Here is a 14,523-nt window from a genome sequence, read left to right as displayed (position 1 = left end):
CATTGGCATATCTCATTCTGGGATGTGGTTTCTGATGGGCTCTCTAGCTTCATACTTGGCTGTCCATAGGCTACTCAACTCCATGTAGATTGGGAAAGAAGCCACTTTGGCACTTAAAAAGTTTAGACCGGAGCGCAAACATTACAATTACATTTAACTGATGTTGCCCCTCATTGAGCATATTTCTTGGCACAGAAACAGATCACTGTGATGGATGATTTTGTGGATGACAATAGGCAATGTAATTCATTTCGCTTTGCTCTACATCTTTTCAGCTTAGATTTTGCAATCAAATCCATGAATGGCTTCAATTCAGCTCTTTTCTCAAATTTCAGCTCACCACAGCATCTTGCACACAAATGAGAAAGCTGTTTTTCACTTTAAGGAACGTTCGTTCTATGCCGATGCCATATTTGTAATACTTCCAGATGGTGGTATGCTTACAAAACACAAAAATTCAGAAGGGCTGTCTAAAATTTTGACCCTTGAAGGATGCTACCATCTTCACATGGCTTTCATTATCGAGCTTTGTGGTCCATTTTGCAGTTTTTGGGAATGATCTTCTATTCCTTCAACCTCAAAGAGATCTTTCCACTTCTTTCTGATGTCACTTGGGCAATTGTTACACATCTAATTTACCATTTGGAACATCCCTCAATCGAACGACCCTAAAGTTGTTTCATAGCTGGCTTTCAGTTGCTCACTGCCTTGCCCCTCTTCTAGTTTCTCATTTCTGGTTTTTAGCTGCTTTCAGTTGCTCACTACCTCGAGCCTCTTCTCATTTCTGAATGCAGGACTCTACTTTGTACAGAGTCTTTTTTGAATGCAGACTCTACTTTGTACAGAGTCTCCTTTGTGGGCTTTCCTTCATCCTGAGGTATCCCACCACTGATATAAGCATTACTAAAAATCAAGGTGTGCATATGTGTTTCAAAGTGATGCCGTAAACCCCATCTGCAAATGACAATGCTAGCCTCCCAAAGGGAAAACATGATTTACATACAGAACAAAAAAAGGTTCATTGGTAGAAAAAGAACCATATGCTTGCACAGATACATACCATATTGCTGATACAGATATGTACAACTATTATCTCTCTGCTGTGTCACTCAACCCTTCGAGTATGATACAGCCAAGAAAAAAATGCAGCTCATGACTGCCTTCACAACTCTTGTGAAAGCAAGCAATAAGTGCTCATTTTCAGTTCTTTCATGCACATGGGACCTGGCTTGCACACAAACAATACTGAGTTTGTATACAGCTCCAAAACCAGTACGCCTCTCTGTTGGTCTTCTACAACATCCTGCATACTTGAGGATGCTCCCTTTACATGAACTTAAATTCTGCAGAACTGAAGCTATCACCGGTATAGAAATGGTAAGATTTCAAAAGCTTAAGACATCATTATTTATGTCCTTCAAACAGGTATAATATCTGCTTTTGCATCATCCTCACATCTCAGCAGTAGCCCCTCCATAGTAGCAGGTAGAAGGCATCTACCCCATTGACACCCTGTTGACACGGGTTCCGAAGGAGGCACGATCATCAAGACATTCTCATTTCTTTGCATGACTCCCATAACAGTGACAATGAATCCCTCCTTAATATACCTGCAATATATCAAACAAACGCATTGAACCTCAAAACCAAATGTAGGGAAAAGCAGTTATGAAATCGGGTCCTTACCCTTCAGTAAGCCTCATCACACGATTGTCTCTGGACAAATTACGGTTTGAAAGCCACCTCAAAAAGAGTGATGGGATTTCCTTACTGGTGTCGGTGACATCAACCACAGTACTTTCCTCAACATAAGGTGTTACATTAGCACCATAACCAGCCTTCACCAATGCTCTTTCTCCAGACTTAAGGTCAGAAATATAGAAGTCTACTGCATAGCGCTGCATTACCAAATACACAATGCTTCAGTCATATCCATCCATTTTTGTGCCAGCATGCAAATGAAAGCAATGTATCCATCATTCAATGACAAACAATCTTCTCTGTGCAATAATAAATGCAATCATTCATGTATTAACTTCCGTCGTACTACTTTATGATCTGTAATCTTTGGCTAACTTATTCCAGCATAGCAAACACTTGCCTCTAAATGTCTTAATCCCCAAGTAAAGCGTCGATGACTTGTCCCCGCAGACTTTCCCTTAAAATCTCTGTATTCATAAAGCCCTGAAGAAGTATAGACACATCGAGGCACCCTCTGATAAGATGATTCCAATGGCACATTTCCACAAGTGACCACCTGTTCAATATTTTCAAGATATTGTCACCGCCAATGTTTTTCTTGAAAGAAACTTGAGAAAACACCTGAATACAATGTAAACACGTCAATCGATATTACGACACTATGTGTAAGTTTTTACTATGATGCTTCTCCAGTCACCTTCTCTGTAGGTTGCTTGAATTGCAAGTCAAATATTTTTCAGGGTATCTCTAGGCTATAAATCTCATCAGCTCTACCATGCACCGCCTACTCTGAATAGTGCGGCACCCACAAACATCGACATTGCCCAATCTTATCTTGGGTGAGACAGTTATAAAGAGGCCTAACCATTAACATACATGATAGGGTGTACAGCCAAAAATTTAAACAAAAGAAGTCATCATATCATATCCATCTTCAAACCTGCATGAAACTTCACACCATGAGATTTGCATAATCAGCAGCCCAGCACAAACAGATATCTCACGTCCAAAACACAGATAGACCCATGCAACAGCTTTGGTAGAGACAAAACAAGGTATACTAGCAGGAACCTCTTGCAACCGCTCTACACTTGCCTCTTACCTATTACTCCAAAATATAGCACACATTCACATTCAACTTTCCTTCATGTGAACAGGAGCTAAAATCTGACACATGTGCCCAATGGGGTCAGGTCATGTGCCAGAGACCACAACCACCCTACACTTGCAGACACTGAATATCAAGCTATAGATTCTAAGCAGAGATACTTCAGATTAAGGGAACCAAAAACAATCAGCGAATATCAAGGTAGCCATAGACAAGAGTTATAGGCAAAAACTGAGATGTATGGCACAAACAGGATCAATTCCGAGGACTCTGAAGATTAGAAAAGAAAACCCAACATGCAATACTTGGAACCTTACCCCTGTAACTTTCACGTAGTGGCCGTCTTTGACCTGACTCCAGTCGGCATCAGGATACTTGATAATGAATCCAGTTACTGCCCCTTTCCCAATGAACGTATTCCAAGCAAGCAACACCAAAATGGCACAGAGGAGGCAAATGACCACAATCAACAAGACTGCATTCTGAACAGCAGCCAAAATGAAACCACCAGCAACAAAGCCGATTAAGAAGAGTGGAACAACAGTCCAGAGGATGACACGAGGGAAACTCCTCTTGAAAGAATACATTTGGCTGTTGCTCAGATTGTTGATGGCATGGTTGTTGACACTGCTGGTGAGTTTCGGAGCAAAACCACTACCATCAAGGGGACCTGAATGCTTCTTTGAAGAGGAGGGGGGCACTGATGTGATTGGACCAGACGTAATAAGGCCTGTAGCTGGAAGATTTGGTGCTAATGGACCTGAATTTTGGCGAACCATGCCCGGAGCCACCCCACCGCTAGAGAGAGGACCAGAGTTTCTGAGATTGGTTCCGCTTGAGACCCCTCTAGGATTAGAATACATTGCATTCTTCACATTTGCAGGATCCCCATTTCTGAAAAGAGGTCCTGAATGTGCAGCTTGACGAGGTCGGCCCCCCACTTGTGAGCCCATTGAGAGCCCCTGAGGACCTGAGTTCGGAATGGACGACCTCGTTGCAGGGTTTTCACTGCTATTCAAAGGGCCAGAATTTGAAGCAGCAGCTCTGAAAGAGCCTGCCGACAGAGCACCTCCCTGCAGTGGACCGGACTTTTTCAACCTTGGTGCTTCCACTGCAATGTCAAACATCTTACCTAGCTCTCCTGATTTCTTGATATCACCTCCTGTGTACGGCATGGCGGACGAAGTCATGGTGGGTAGCTTGTCCTTGTATTTGTCTGGAGTTCCCGAGACATAAAGGCCATTGCTAAGCTGATGAACTCTGTTGCTTGTCATGGTGAAGCAGAAGTAACTCTCCAAAGATATCGTATGGACAAGTCAGAAACGAGATGTAGCTTCAATTTCCACCTGCAGGCAAGAAACGCCTCAATGCTGGCTTGATGGATGCAGGCTAGGTAAAAACAACTCTCTCTCTCTCTCTCTCTCTCTCTCTCTCTCTCTCTCTCTCTCTCTCTCTCTCTCTCTCTCTCTCTCTCTCTGCCCATACATTGACATGAGCTCACCGTGACTGATGTGGAGAGGTGGTGACTGCACAAGAGGAAGAATGTGAAGCGAGGTCTTGAAAACTACCAGCAACGGAGCCAAAAGTGATAAGGCAACTACCCACATTCCCTATTTCCCGGAAAAGGGAAGGCCTCCCATCAATGTCCATCAAACACACAGAGGCAATGTAGATCAAAGCAGAGATCAAACCTGGAGGATGGAGGAGAGGCTATGGAAGCTGGAACCGAACTTCTGTCATTTCATCTGCTGGCTCATGGCGATAGGCAATGTAGCAATGAGAGCTAGGGTTGGCAAAAGATGTTTCGGCGATGGTGGGCTTCCTTCTGAAGCACGCTTATTAGGCGTTGATGTATGCGTGCGTAGAGGTGCCTTTTGTTGCAGGAAAGGGGGGGAGCGGCCCCCACTCATACTCGAGCCTACTGTTGCTGCTGGGCGCGACAGCGGAGCGGCATTGTGGCCCTCTCCTCCATCCACTCAAATCCTAGAGAAGAAGAGCACGAATGCTGACTGTGGATGCGAAGGCCCAAATGGGTGCGCGCAGAGACTCAGAGAGAGAGAGAGAGAGAGAGAGAGAGAGAGAAGCGAAAGAGGGATCATTATGTGCGAAAAGCGACGAGTATAGATGTCGAAATGTGTCGCAGGAAATCCCCTGATGATGGAGGCAAACATCAGAGGGAGAGAGAGAGAGAGAGAGAGAGAGTGTGTGTGTGTGTGTGTGTATACAGTATGTGTGGAGACCCCTTTCAGACCGTCACAACGGCACGGTTAGCTTTTTGCCCTGAGGCCGTTCGTTGGCGGCCGTTACAAGGGATCCATGAATCTACCAGTTATGACCACATAGGAGACAAGGATTGAGTGTACTCCTCGCCTCCCCCCCCCCCCCCCCCCCACCAAACACAAAAGTTGGCCTTCCTACCTTCTACCCCTCTTTTTGCACTAACTTCTAAGCAATGCGCATCACTCACATCTTCAATAGTTCGATTTTTTTTGCCCAATTTAAAATTCAACCTACATTACATGCACTAGTACAGTCGGCAGTCGAAGCCGCCTCTCTCTCTCTCTCTCTATCTATCTATCTATCGTTGTGTCGTTGTGTAGCAAGAGCCGCACGGCACACTAGTCAAATCAAGGAGGTGCAATCATGTGTCTGGAGGGGGGGGGATCCTACCCCCCCCTCCAGACAAAAGAATAGCAATGTCGTTGAAAGTTCTAGGCTCACGGGCTGCCTTCGATGGGTGTTACCAAGTTCTCCATTGGGGAAGTCATTCCTGTGGGTGTGATGTGTATAACAAGTCCGGTTGTGAATATGCAAATATGTATAAAGTTATACCTTCCCCGTGTTGATGGTCGTTGCCTAGGAGTCAATTATCTCACTCTCATGTGCTCATCCAACTATTCATTAAGTAGAGAGGGCTTTCGACAACCACTTGGCTACAAGTCCAACCACCCGTTGCTAGAACCCCTCCTCTTTTTTAATCCACGCTTTGGCACCCTATCAGTGCGACTTGGTTGTAGGCTCCATTCTTGTTGCCAAGTGTAACATGATCATGCTTTTGACTCTGAAAGAGCGATAGGTTAACAGACATGGGCTGATGTGAGCCTTGAGACCCTTCACAGGCTGCTCATAGTGATCCCATAAACCAGAAAAACTGCAAGCCTACAAGAATTCTTGCTCTTTGTTATGTTCCAACGTACAAATATGGTAAATTGCGAACCAACTCACCTAGTTGTGGTTGGGCATGCTTCACTCAATTTTGTCATGTTTTTTCTCGTTGTTGCTACTATTGTCACTAACTTGGACACCCCAAGTCTAGATTCTGTCGCTACACAACAGAGATTCACTTCAAAACAAATCACAATTCAAGAGTCGACACGGCATGGTGTAGTTCAATGCCAAGAGAGATTGGCCCCAAATATTGGCACCCCTTTTGGTATTTCTTTTATATTGATCTTTGAGCAAAGTACAACTCCCGCGGATGCTCGCTCTCAAACTCTTCATCCAAATACTCTGCAAATTGAGGCCCTTGGGTTTCTTTTATTCTAAAATCAGCTTGAAACAAGTCTCAGGATGCCCCGCAAGAAAGTACAAAAAGAGGTGGGAGGTGGCACCTTACAAGATCATTGATATCTCATCAAATGAGAAAGCTCACATCATGGATCAAGAACTAGAAGTAATACCCACAAACATCTTCATCGGGAATTTCCAAGCGGCAGATGGAGTGATAGTCAAGACCACCTTATTCCAAAGGAATTGTGGACCATACACCAAAAATCCAAAGTGTTAGAAGGGCCAGATGCCTACAGTTGGGGACAACTTCTTGAGATTACCGCCATGGGGAACAGATTCTTGGAGAGCCAACCATGAACTAATCAGCTCCATTCAATACAATGGAGAAGTAACACTAACATACAAAGATAGGGTTACCGTCAAAGTAAAAATCACCCCAAAAATCATCAAGGGAGGGAAAAGAAGACGAATTTACAATCATACCAACAAGAGTAAAGGTAAGATCAACAAGGGCTAGCGAAGCAATTTCCATTACACAAGCATGGAGATCTGTGGAAGAGGCTCAAGCACAAAGGAAAAGACTCCGCCAACAAAGGAATGAGGAAAAAAGAAGCCTTGGAACGGAAGCAGATGACGAAAGAGACGACGAGGAGGACATGCCTCTGGAACACAAGAAGACTAAAACTCTAGAAAGAATCAAACGGCGAAGAAGAAAAGAAGCAACAAAAAAAATCTGAATATTGCCAACGATATGTGGCAACGGATTCAGAATGAGCTCAAATGCAAGATGGAACAGAGGGAAAGAGAGGAAGCCAAGCGCCAATGCGTCGATGATCTTGAATCATCTGATGAGTCTACTAAGGCAGAGGAGGCGGACAAAACTAGCAAAACAGAAATAAATCAAGAGGAGGAAGGTGGTTTAGACACATTTGAAAGTCATATAGAAAACACGCCATCAACAATCAAGACAAACGTACCTTCCCCTACTCAAGAATCAGTTGATCCAGAGGTTGAAAAGGAACAGAAAGAGCACACCATGTATATACCTGAACAAACGATGGACAAAGTGTTTCCAACAACACAAACAGTTTTAGAGGCCGCAATTCCAAAGATCACCACGACTCCAACTAATCATGAAGCACAACATCAACAAGCAAACATAACGGAAGAAACAAAGACAATAAAGGTTGGCACTTCCGACCAAGCTCAAGGGAAACAACAAAAGCCAAGGTTACCTCATTCGCAAGCAGTGGTAGATGAAGGGGCACAACTGATCAGGTCCTTTGACGTTGACGCACATTTGGAACAAATCAAGCTCCAATTTCAATGTCAAAGAGCACTCTACAACCTGCACAAATTGGAGCTCGAAGACACCAAGAAAGAGAACTAAAGCAGCCACAGGCAATCTTGAACTGCAACAAAGGATTGAGGAGTTACAAATAGTTCAAACACAAGTCCAGACAGAACTACAGAGATAACAAGAGAATGTTGCTTATTACTAGAAGAAAGTTCAAGCCTTCGATGAAATAAATACAAATTTGCAAGTAGAACAGCAACTACTAGAAGAAGAGTGGCCAAAGAGAAGCATCAGAACGCAAAACTTGGAGAGTCGTATGCAATGGTTGTTGGAATTAGGGTTGCAGAGAAACACACACAGCTTGGAGAAGACGAAGGAAGCTCAAGGCACACAATAGAGAGTGTATTCCTTAGTGTGCAATGGAAAGATAGATAGCCCTAGAGTGATGGGCGTATATACAATGCACGGGGGAAAAAACCTCCTAAAGAGGGAAAAAATGCCCCGGCGGTCCTAGTGTGTTCACACACATCACTACCACATGTATATGGTAACAAATCCCCCCTGGAGTGATGCGGTGAACGAGAGCTGGCACATGAGTAAAGGGAAGTGCCATGCCCTGAGGACAAGATCAGTCCACAAAGGGGAGTAAGCCCAAAGCTTTGCGGAAAGCTTCAAGCTTCTCACGAGACAATGCCTTTGTGAAAAGATCTGCAAGGTTGTCCTGTGTTGGCACATAAGCCAAGCTGATCTCTCCTGCTGAGAGCCTCTCCCTGACATAGTGGTAATGCACCTCAATGTGCTTTGTGCGAGCATGAAAAACTGGGTTCCTCGCAACTGCCAATGCGCTCTGACTGTCAGTGTAGATAGTGTTGGCAGTGTCCTGTCCAACACCCAAGTCAGCCATAAGGCGTCTGAGCCATACACACTCAACCGTAGCTGTGAAGACTGCCCTGTACTCAGCCTCACAACTCGAAGTGGCCACAGTAGGTTGCTTCTTGCTCAACCATGATATACATGAACTGCCAAGCATGAAACAAAAACCACTTGTGGACACTCGCGTGTCAAAACAACCAGCCCAATCTGAGTCCGAAAAAGCATGTAAGTCTGGCGGCAATGATCCCCCCTTGGGATAAAACAAGCCAAGATGTAAAGTGCCACTAAGGTAGCGGAAAATCCTCTTGACAGCCTGCCAATGCTTAGACCCTGGGCTATGCATAAATCTGCTGACCTGCGAGACTGCAAACTGAATATCTGGCCTCGTGTTGCATACATAAATGAGGCAACCAACAGCAGTTTGGTAAAGAGTGACATCAGCAGGATCGCCAGCATCATGTAGACTCAACTTCAAACCTGTTTCCATGGGAGTGGCAATAGGTTTGCAATCCTCAAGTCCAAACTTACATAGCAATGTCTCTATGTAACTTTTCTGACACAAGGCAATACCACCATCACACTGCTTAAACTGTATACCCAAGTAATGATGCAACAGCCCCAAATCTTTCATCTTGAAAGTAGCATTCAAATCAGCCTTAAATTCAGCAATATGTCTCTCATTTGGTCCAGTGATCAGCAAATCATCAACATAAAGAACCACAATGAGAAATACATCATCCTCACGCTTTACATACAATGTGCTTTCTGTTGGACTGTTACGAAAGCCTCGTTTAACCAAATGAGTGTCAGCTTTCTCATACCAAGCACGAGGAGATTGCTTCAACCCATACAAAGCCTTCTTACATTTGCACACTTTGTCCTCTTGTCCTTTTATGACAAAACCGCGAGGCTGCGTTACATAAACTTCCTCAAATATGTCACCATTCAAGAAAGCAGTAACAATGTCTGATTGATGTACATCCCAACCAAAATGAGCTGCCAATGCACATAGAAAACGCACAGTAGTCATACGACAAGTGAGAGCAAAAGTCTCTTCATAATCTATGCCTTTTTGTTGTGCATAACCCTTTGCAACAAGTCGAGCCTTATGGCGATCGATCTCACCATCCGGCTTGCGTTTCAACTTGTAAACCCACTTCGTACCAATGGCCTTTTTGCCAGGAGGCAATTCACATAAAGTCCATGTGTCATTCTCTATAAGTGCTTCATATTCTGATTTCATGGCAGCAATCCAATTTTCTGAATTCTGTGCTTCATCAAAAGACAGAGGCTCCTCAACATCATGTAAACTAGACACAGCCAAAGCATAACAATCTGATGCATAAGATGCATGGCGAGAGCCTGAACGAGTACGACTAGATAAAGGTGCATCCAATTTACTGTCACGCAAAGTGTGCACCAGCCATTTTGGCATACCTCTAGCCTGCTCATTTTCAGCCCTTTCCTCATCAAGTACATCATGTACATCTGCATCAGTAATAGGCTGTTCTAAAACATTTTCAGAAACCCCCATAGGCTGTACATTTGCCTCATTGGAACTTACATTCGTATTTCCACCACTGAAAAGAGGCAACAAAGTGTCATAAATGTCCTGTGAGCTTACATTACTGTCTTTAGTACATGACAGCAAGGGTTGAACAGAATCTTCCACAAACACTACATCCCGTGAAACCAAAATACGTTTTGTTTGCGGGTGATACAACCTGTAACCTTTGCTTTCAGCACTATAACCAACAAAAATACATTTGACAGCCTTATCATCCAATTTTCTGCGCTGCACTTGTGGCACCAAAGCATATGCCAAACAGCCAAAAACACGCATGTGCTCAATAGAAGGTTTTCTATCATGCCATGCTTCATATGGAGTAATAGACTGCAAAGCTTTCGTAGGACACCTGTTAAGTACATAAGTGGCACACATGATGGCCTCAAGCCAAAAAGAATGCGGTAAAGCTTGACTTTTTACCATACATCGTGCCATTTCCGTTAGTGACCTGTTTTTCCTCTCAGCAACACCATTTTGCTGAGGTGTATAAGGCACTGTACATTGGTGTTTTATCCCACGACTAGCCAGAAATGCATTAAATTCATGAGACATATACTCCCCCCCTCGATCGGAACGGAGGGTGCCCATAGTACATTTTGAGACATTTTCAGCCATAGCCAAAAATTGTTTGAAGCACATAAAAAACTTCGGACTTTGCTTTAAGCGGAAATACCCATGCATGCCTGGAGTAATCATCAATGAAAGTCACGAAGTACAGGTAATTGCCCAAGGACGGAGTTTGCATGGGCCCACAAACATCACTATGCACAAGCTGCAACCTGCATGTGGCCCTAACTGAACCATCCTTTGGAAACTTAGAACGCTGCATTTTACCCAGAATACAGCCTTCACAAACATGTTTGATAGGTGCTTCAAGAGGCGGCAAAGAAGCAACCATATCAGATTTCTGCAAACGCAGCAAACTGGCAAAATTCAGATGACCAAAACGTGCATGCCAAAGTTTTGCATCTGAAATAGCCCTTGAATCTGCAACAGCATTTGCAAAATTTTGTCCACACTTGTCATACAAAGTGAGCTTATACAGCCCACGGCACAAAAGCCCAGATGCAACAATTTCATCACCAAAACTGAGATCATGAACTGTACATCTGTCATCCACAAATTTGACTACAAGTCCAAGTCTAGCAAGTGCGGATACAGACAATAGATTCTTCTTGATCCCAGGTACATAAAGTGCATCAACAAGTGTGAAGGAACTGCCATTAGCAGCAGTGAGCACAATCTTTCCAACTCCCTGAACTGGATAAGAGGCGTTGTTGGCACAAGTGACTGAATTCCCATGAGGGACAGACTCGAGAGAGGTAAACAATTCACGATGTGAGGTAATGTGCTTTGTAGCACCACTGTCGAAATACCACACATGTGAATCTGCAGCAACTGACAAGCATGCATCATGGACAGCAGGATTGTAAGTGCACTCTGCGCTAAAAGCCCATTCTGCATCAACATCAGCATCACAATCTCCTTTCACAGAAGACTCAACAATGGCTGCATTTGTAGTGGAACCAGCATTTGCAGTGGAACCACCCTCTTTCTTCTTAGCCTCTTTGGCCTTCACCTTAGGACACGACTTGATCAAGTGATCATTGGCTTTACAATAATGGCAACGCATCTTCTTTTTGCCCTTATCACCAGAATTGCCAGACGAAGTGCTGCCAGTAGAAGCATAAGGAACAGAATTTTTGCCACTCGCAGCAGAACCATAAGAAGTGGCTGCATTACTGTTACCACCCTTTCTTTGAGAAGCAATAAAAGCCTGTTCAACTGCACGCTGCCTAGTCCTGTTTTTTCTAGAAAGTGACTCTTGCAACAGCAATGTGCATAATGCATCAAACTTGACAACTTCAGGATTTCCTTGGGTCATCAGTCTCCAAGTACTAGCAAAAGTCTGGTAGGAATCTGGTAAGGCATCAAGAACAGTCTGCACAAGGGAACTGTCAGAAATGACTTCACCTGCAGAAATGAGTTGCTCATTAATATCCTTGACACTAGCAAGGAAAGTGTCCATATCATCTTCCTCATGCATAATCTTCGACTCTAGCTCTTTACGCAGCAAAGCAATTTTAGCCTCATTGCGGCTTGCATAAAGACCTGCTAGAATATCCCAAGCCTGTTTTGCAGATTTTGCCGAACGGATGTGAGGAATAATGGTGCGCTTCACAGACAACGCAATCAATGCATGAGCCTGCGCATCCTTAACATCCCAACGAGCTTGTTCTGCTGTAGGCAAAACAACTCTAACAGCTGCAATCCTTGCAGCAAGACCTGCAACATCCTCAATATCGCCTACATCTTCAGAACCAGGACGTACATCAATGCCCTGCACAATGTTCCAGACACCTTTTGACACAAGAACGTGTTGCATCATATAAGCCCACATAGGGTAGTTGTCCCCATCCAACCTGTCCTCAGCAGCAAACATCTTGAACACATCTGTGTTGTTGTTGTCAGCCATGGTAAATGCTGCACCTGATGTGAAAACTGCCCGAAAATAGGAGAAATGGAGCGGGAACAACTTGTGCTATATAGCACAAACCGTAGAAGACTATGAGGCACCTGTTATGCAAAAAACGGCACTGACAGAATATCTGCACAAAATGACGAAATAGCCTGTGCAGTACTGCCCGTAGTGGAAACGGAGGCCGAAATGAGCCCAAATCAAAATTCTGAGCAGACCAAGCTCTTCGAGCTGTCCCAAAATATTTGTCGACCTGCGAACGCTTGCCAAAGCTCACTGAAATCGGAGAAAGTGAGCAGGCGTGTGCTGGAGCAGCTGGCGACTAAGCCCAGGAGGACGTGACCTGCACTGATACCAATTGTTGGAATTAGGGTTGCAGAGAAACACACACAGCTTGGAGAAGACGAAGGAAGCTCAAGGCACACAATAGAGAGTGTATTCCTTAGTGTGCAATGGAAAGATAGATAGCCCTAGAGTGATGGGCGTATATACAATGCACGGGGGAAAAAACCTCCTAAAGAGGGAAAAAATGCCCCGGCGGTCCTAGTGTGTTCACACACATCACTACCACATGTATATGGTAACAATGGTGAGAAATACTCTTACACAGCTCTTAGCCATGCAAGAGATGCCAACCTCAACGAGTACGTCAGCTAAACCAACTTTGTTGACACAAGAAATACAGGATCTAAAGACTGCCCTAGCTCAAGAACTGTAGGACATACAAATCCTAACCGCAGGGCATCGACCTATACAAAAAGCTAAAGATGAGGAGATTGAACATCTACAAAAACAACTTACCAAAGCAAAGGAGAATATGGCTGCTAAGGGCACGACACATCGGGTGGCATTACAATAAAAATATCAGACCATAAACACAATGCAAGCCCAGCTAGTCCCTATAAAAGCCTCTCACACAATAGGACAGGGACATGTGACACTAGAAACTCAACATATAGAGGTGCCAAGTACGAGCACAGAAACAACATTGCATGAGTTTGAAGATCCAGCCAAAACACAAATCCTCGAAACTGCCAAAGATGAAATTCAACAGTGGATATCGGAAGTAAGTGATCCTTCACACAAAGAATATTTGCAATATGAACTCAAGGTGTTGGAATCAACTTCCCTTCTCATGCTTACAACTGATGAAGTGATGAAGAATCTAGGGCATGAAATGATTGCACTTCCATTGATGAGGCAAGAGGCTCTCTTATGGAAGAGAAAAATGATGCTTACCATCGAGCCCAACCACAAAGGTGATTACAAGGAGGTTCCTGTAACTGTTGTACAGGTATAAACAATCATCAATAATCAACCCACCTAGCGAAAGAAATGGTTTACCACCAGATGAAAGGTATTACAAGAATGCCCCATAGCATCTCTGGATCGACCCGACCTATTGTCCCATGAACAGAATGCGATCTTGGGATAGTTTCTATTCCTAGCAAAGCAAAATATTCACAGTGCTCAACTACCTCATAATAATAAAGCCAGCCAAAAATCTCTTCCCTTAAGAGAAAAATATATGATTCACGCACTCAAAGGAGTCATCAACATAATGAAGGAGGTGCTAGATATTGCATGCCAAATGCTTATGAAAATTGCCAAAATGCTAATCACCTGGATCATAGTGTTAATGATATTGAAGCAGCGTAGCACCCCTTGCAGGTGTTTGTGGAAGGAACCAGAGGCTTATGCTAGAATCTGGAAATCGAAGTTCCCAACAAAAATATTATCATGGGATTATATGCAAGAGTCGTGTTTTTTCCCTCACACTACATGCAAAATATCGAGGAGGCATTCATGACCGATTTTTTTGAAGTTGACTCCTCAATATTCAATCCTATGACCAAGGAATTTCCTGCTTGGCATATTGCATATCAGAGCACTCTTAGCAATAACCCATTTAGAGAACTGGCAACAAAGATCGAGATCGAAGCACGGACAGAGAAATTTGGGCGACTCATAAGGATGCTAGAAAAAAG

General features: G+C 43.9%; 1 protein-coding gene across 2 annotated transcripts; it reads right to left on the bottom strand.

Moving 5' to 3' along the window:
- Positions 1-980: 980 nt before the first annotated feature.
- On the bottom strand, positions 981-4,975 carry LOC147438144 (protein SHOU4-like). 2 transcript variants are annotated; one of them, XM_086487478.1, is made up of 6 exons: positions 4,501-4,975; positions 4,311-4,419; positions 3,127-4,155; positions 2,102-2,257; positions 1,687-1,898; positions 981-1,610 (listed from the first exon to the last, which is right to left on the bottom strand). In XM_086487478.1, the coding sequence occupies exons 3-6, from the start codon at positions 4,081-4,083 to the stop codon at positions 1,418-1,420; spliced, it is 1,518 nt and encodes a 505-aa protein (XP_086343604.1). In that variant the 5' UTR covers positions 4,084-4,155; positions 4,311-4,419; positions 4,501-4,975; the 3' UTR covers positions 981-1,417. The 2 variants fall into 2 exon arrangements, with proteins under 2 accessions (XP_086343604.1, XP_086343603.1); XM_086487477.1 differs by lacking the exon at positions 4,311-4,419 and having other exon boundaries at positions 4,501-4,973.
- Between the last annotated feature and the right edge of the window lie 9,548 nt (positions 4,976-14,523).

This window comes from Adiantum capillus-veneris, chromosome 17 (assembly GCF_014529385.1).
Source record: "Adiantum capillus-veneris isolate H3 chromosome 17, ASM1452938v2, whole genome shotgun sequence".
In the NCBI taxonomy this organism is placed as follows: Eukaryota; Viridiplantae; Streptophyta; class Polypodiopsida; order Polypodiales; family Pteridaceae; genus Adiantum; species Adiantum capillus-veneris.
This window is presented reverse-complemented; position numbering and strand designations above follow the sequence as displayed.

Bases quoted from the DNA above. Each gene is read 5' to 3' on its own strand.
- LOC147438144 (XM_086487478.1), bottom strand. From the start codon at position 4,083: ATGACAAGCAACAGAGTTCATCAGCTTAGCAATGGCCTTTATGTCTCG. The intron at 2,258-3,126 runs GTAAGGTTCCAA...AATATTGAACAG, and splicing joins ACTACGTGAAAGTTACAGGG to GTGGTCACTTGTGGAAATGT. The intron at 1,899-2,101 runs GCAAGTGTTTGC...TTGGTAATGCAG, and splicing joins GGGGATTAAGACATTTAGAG to CGCTATGCAGTAGACTTCTA.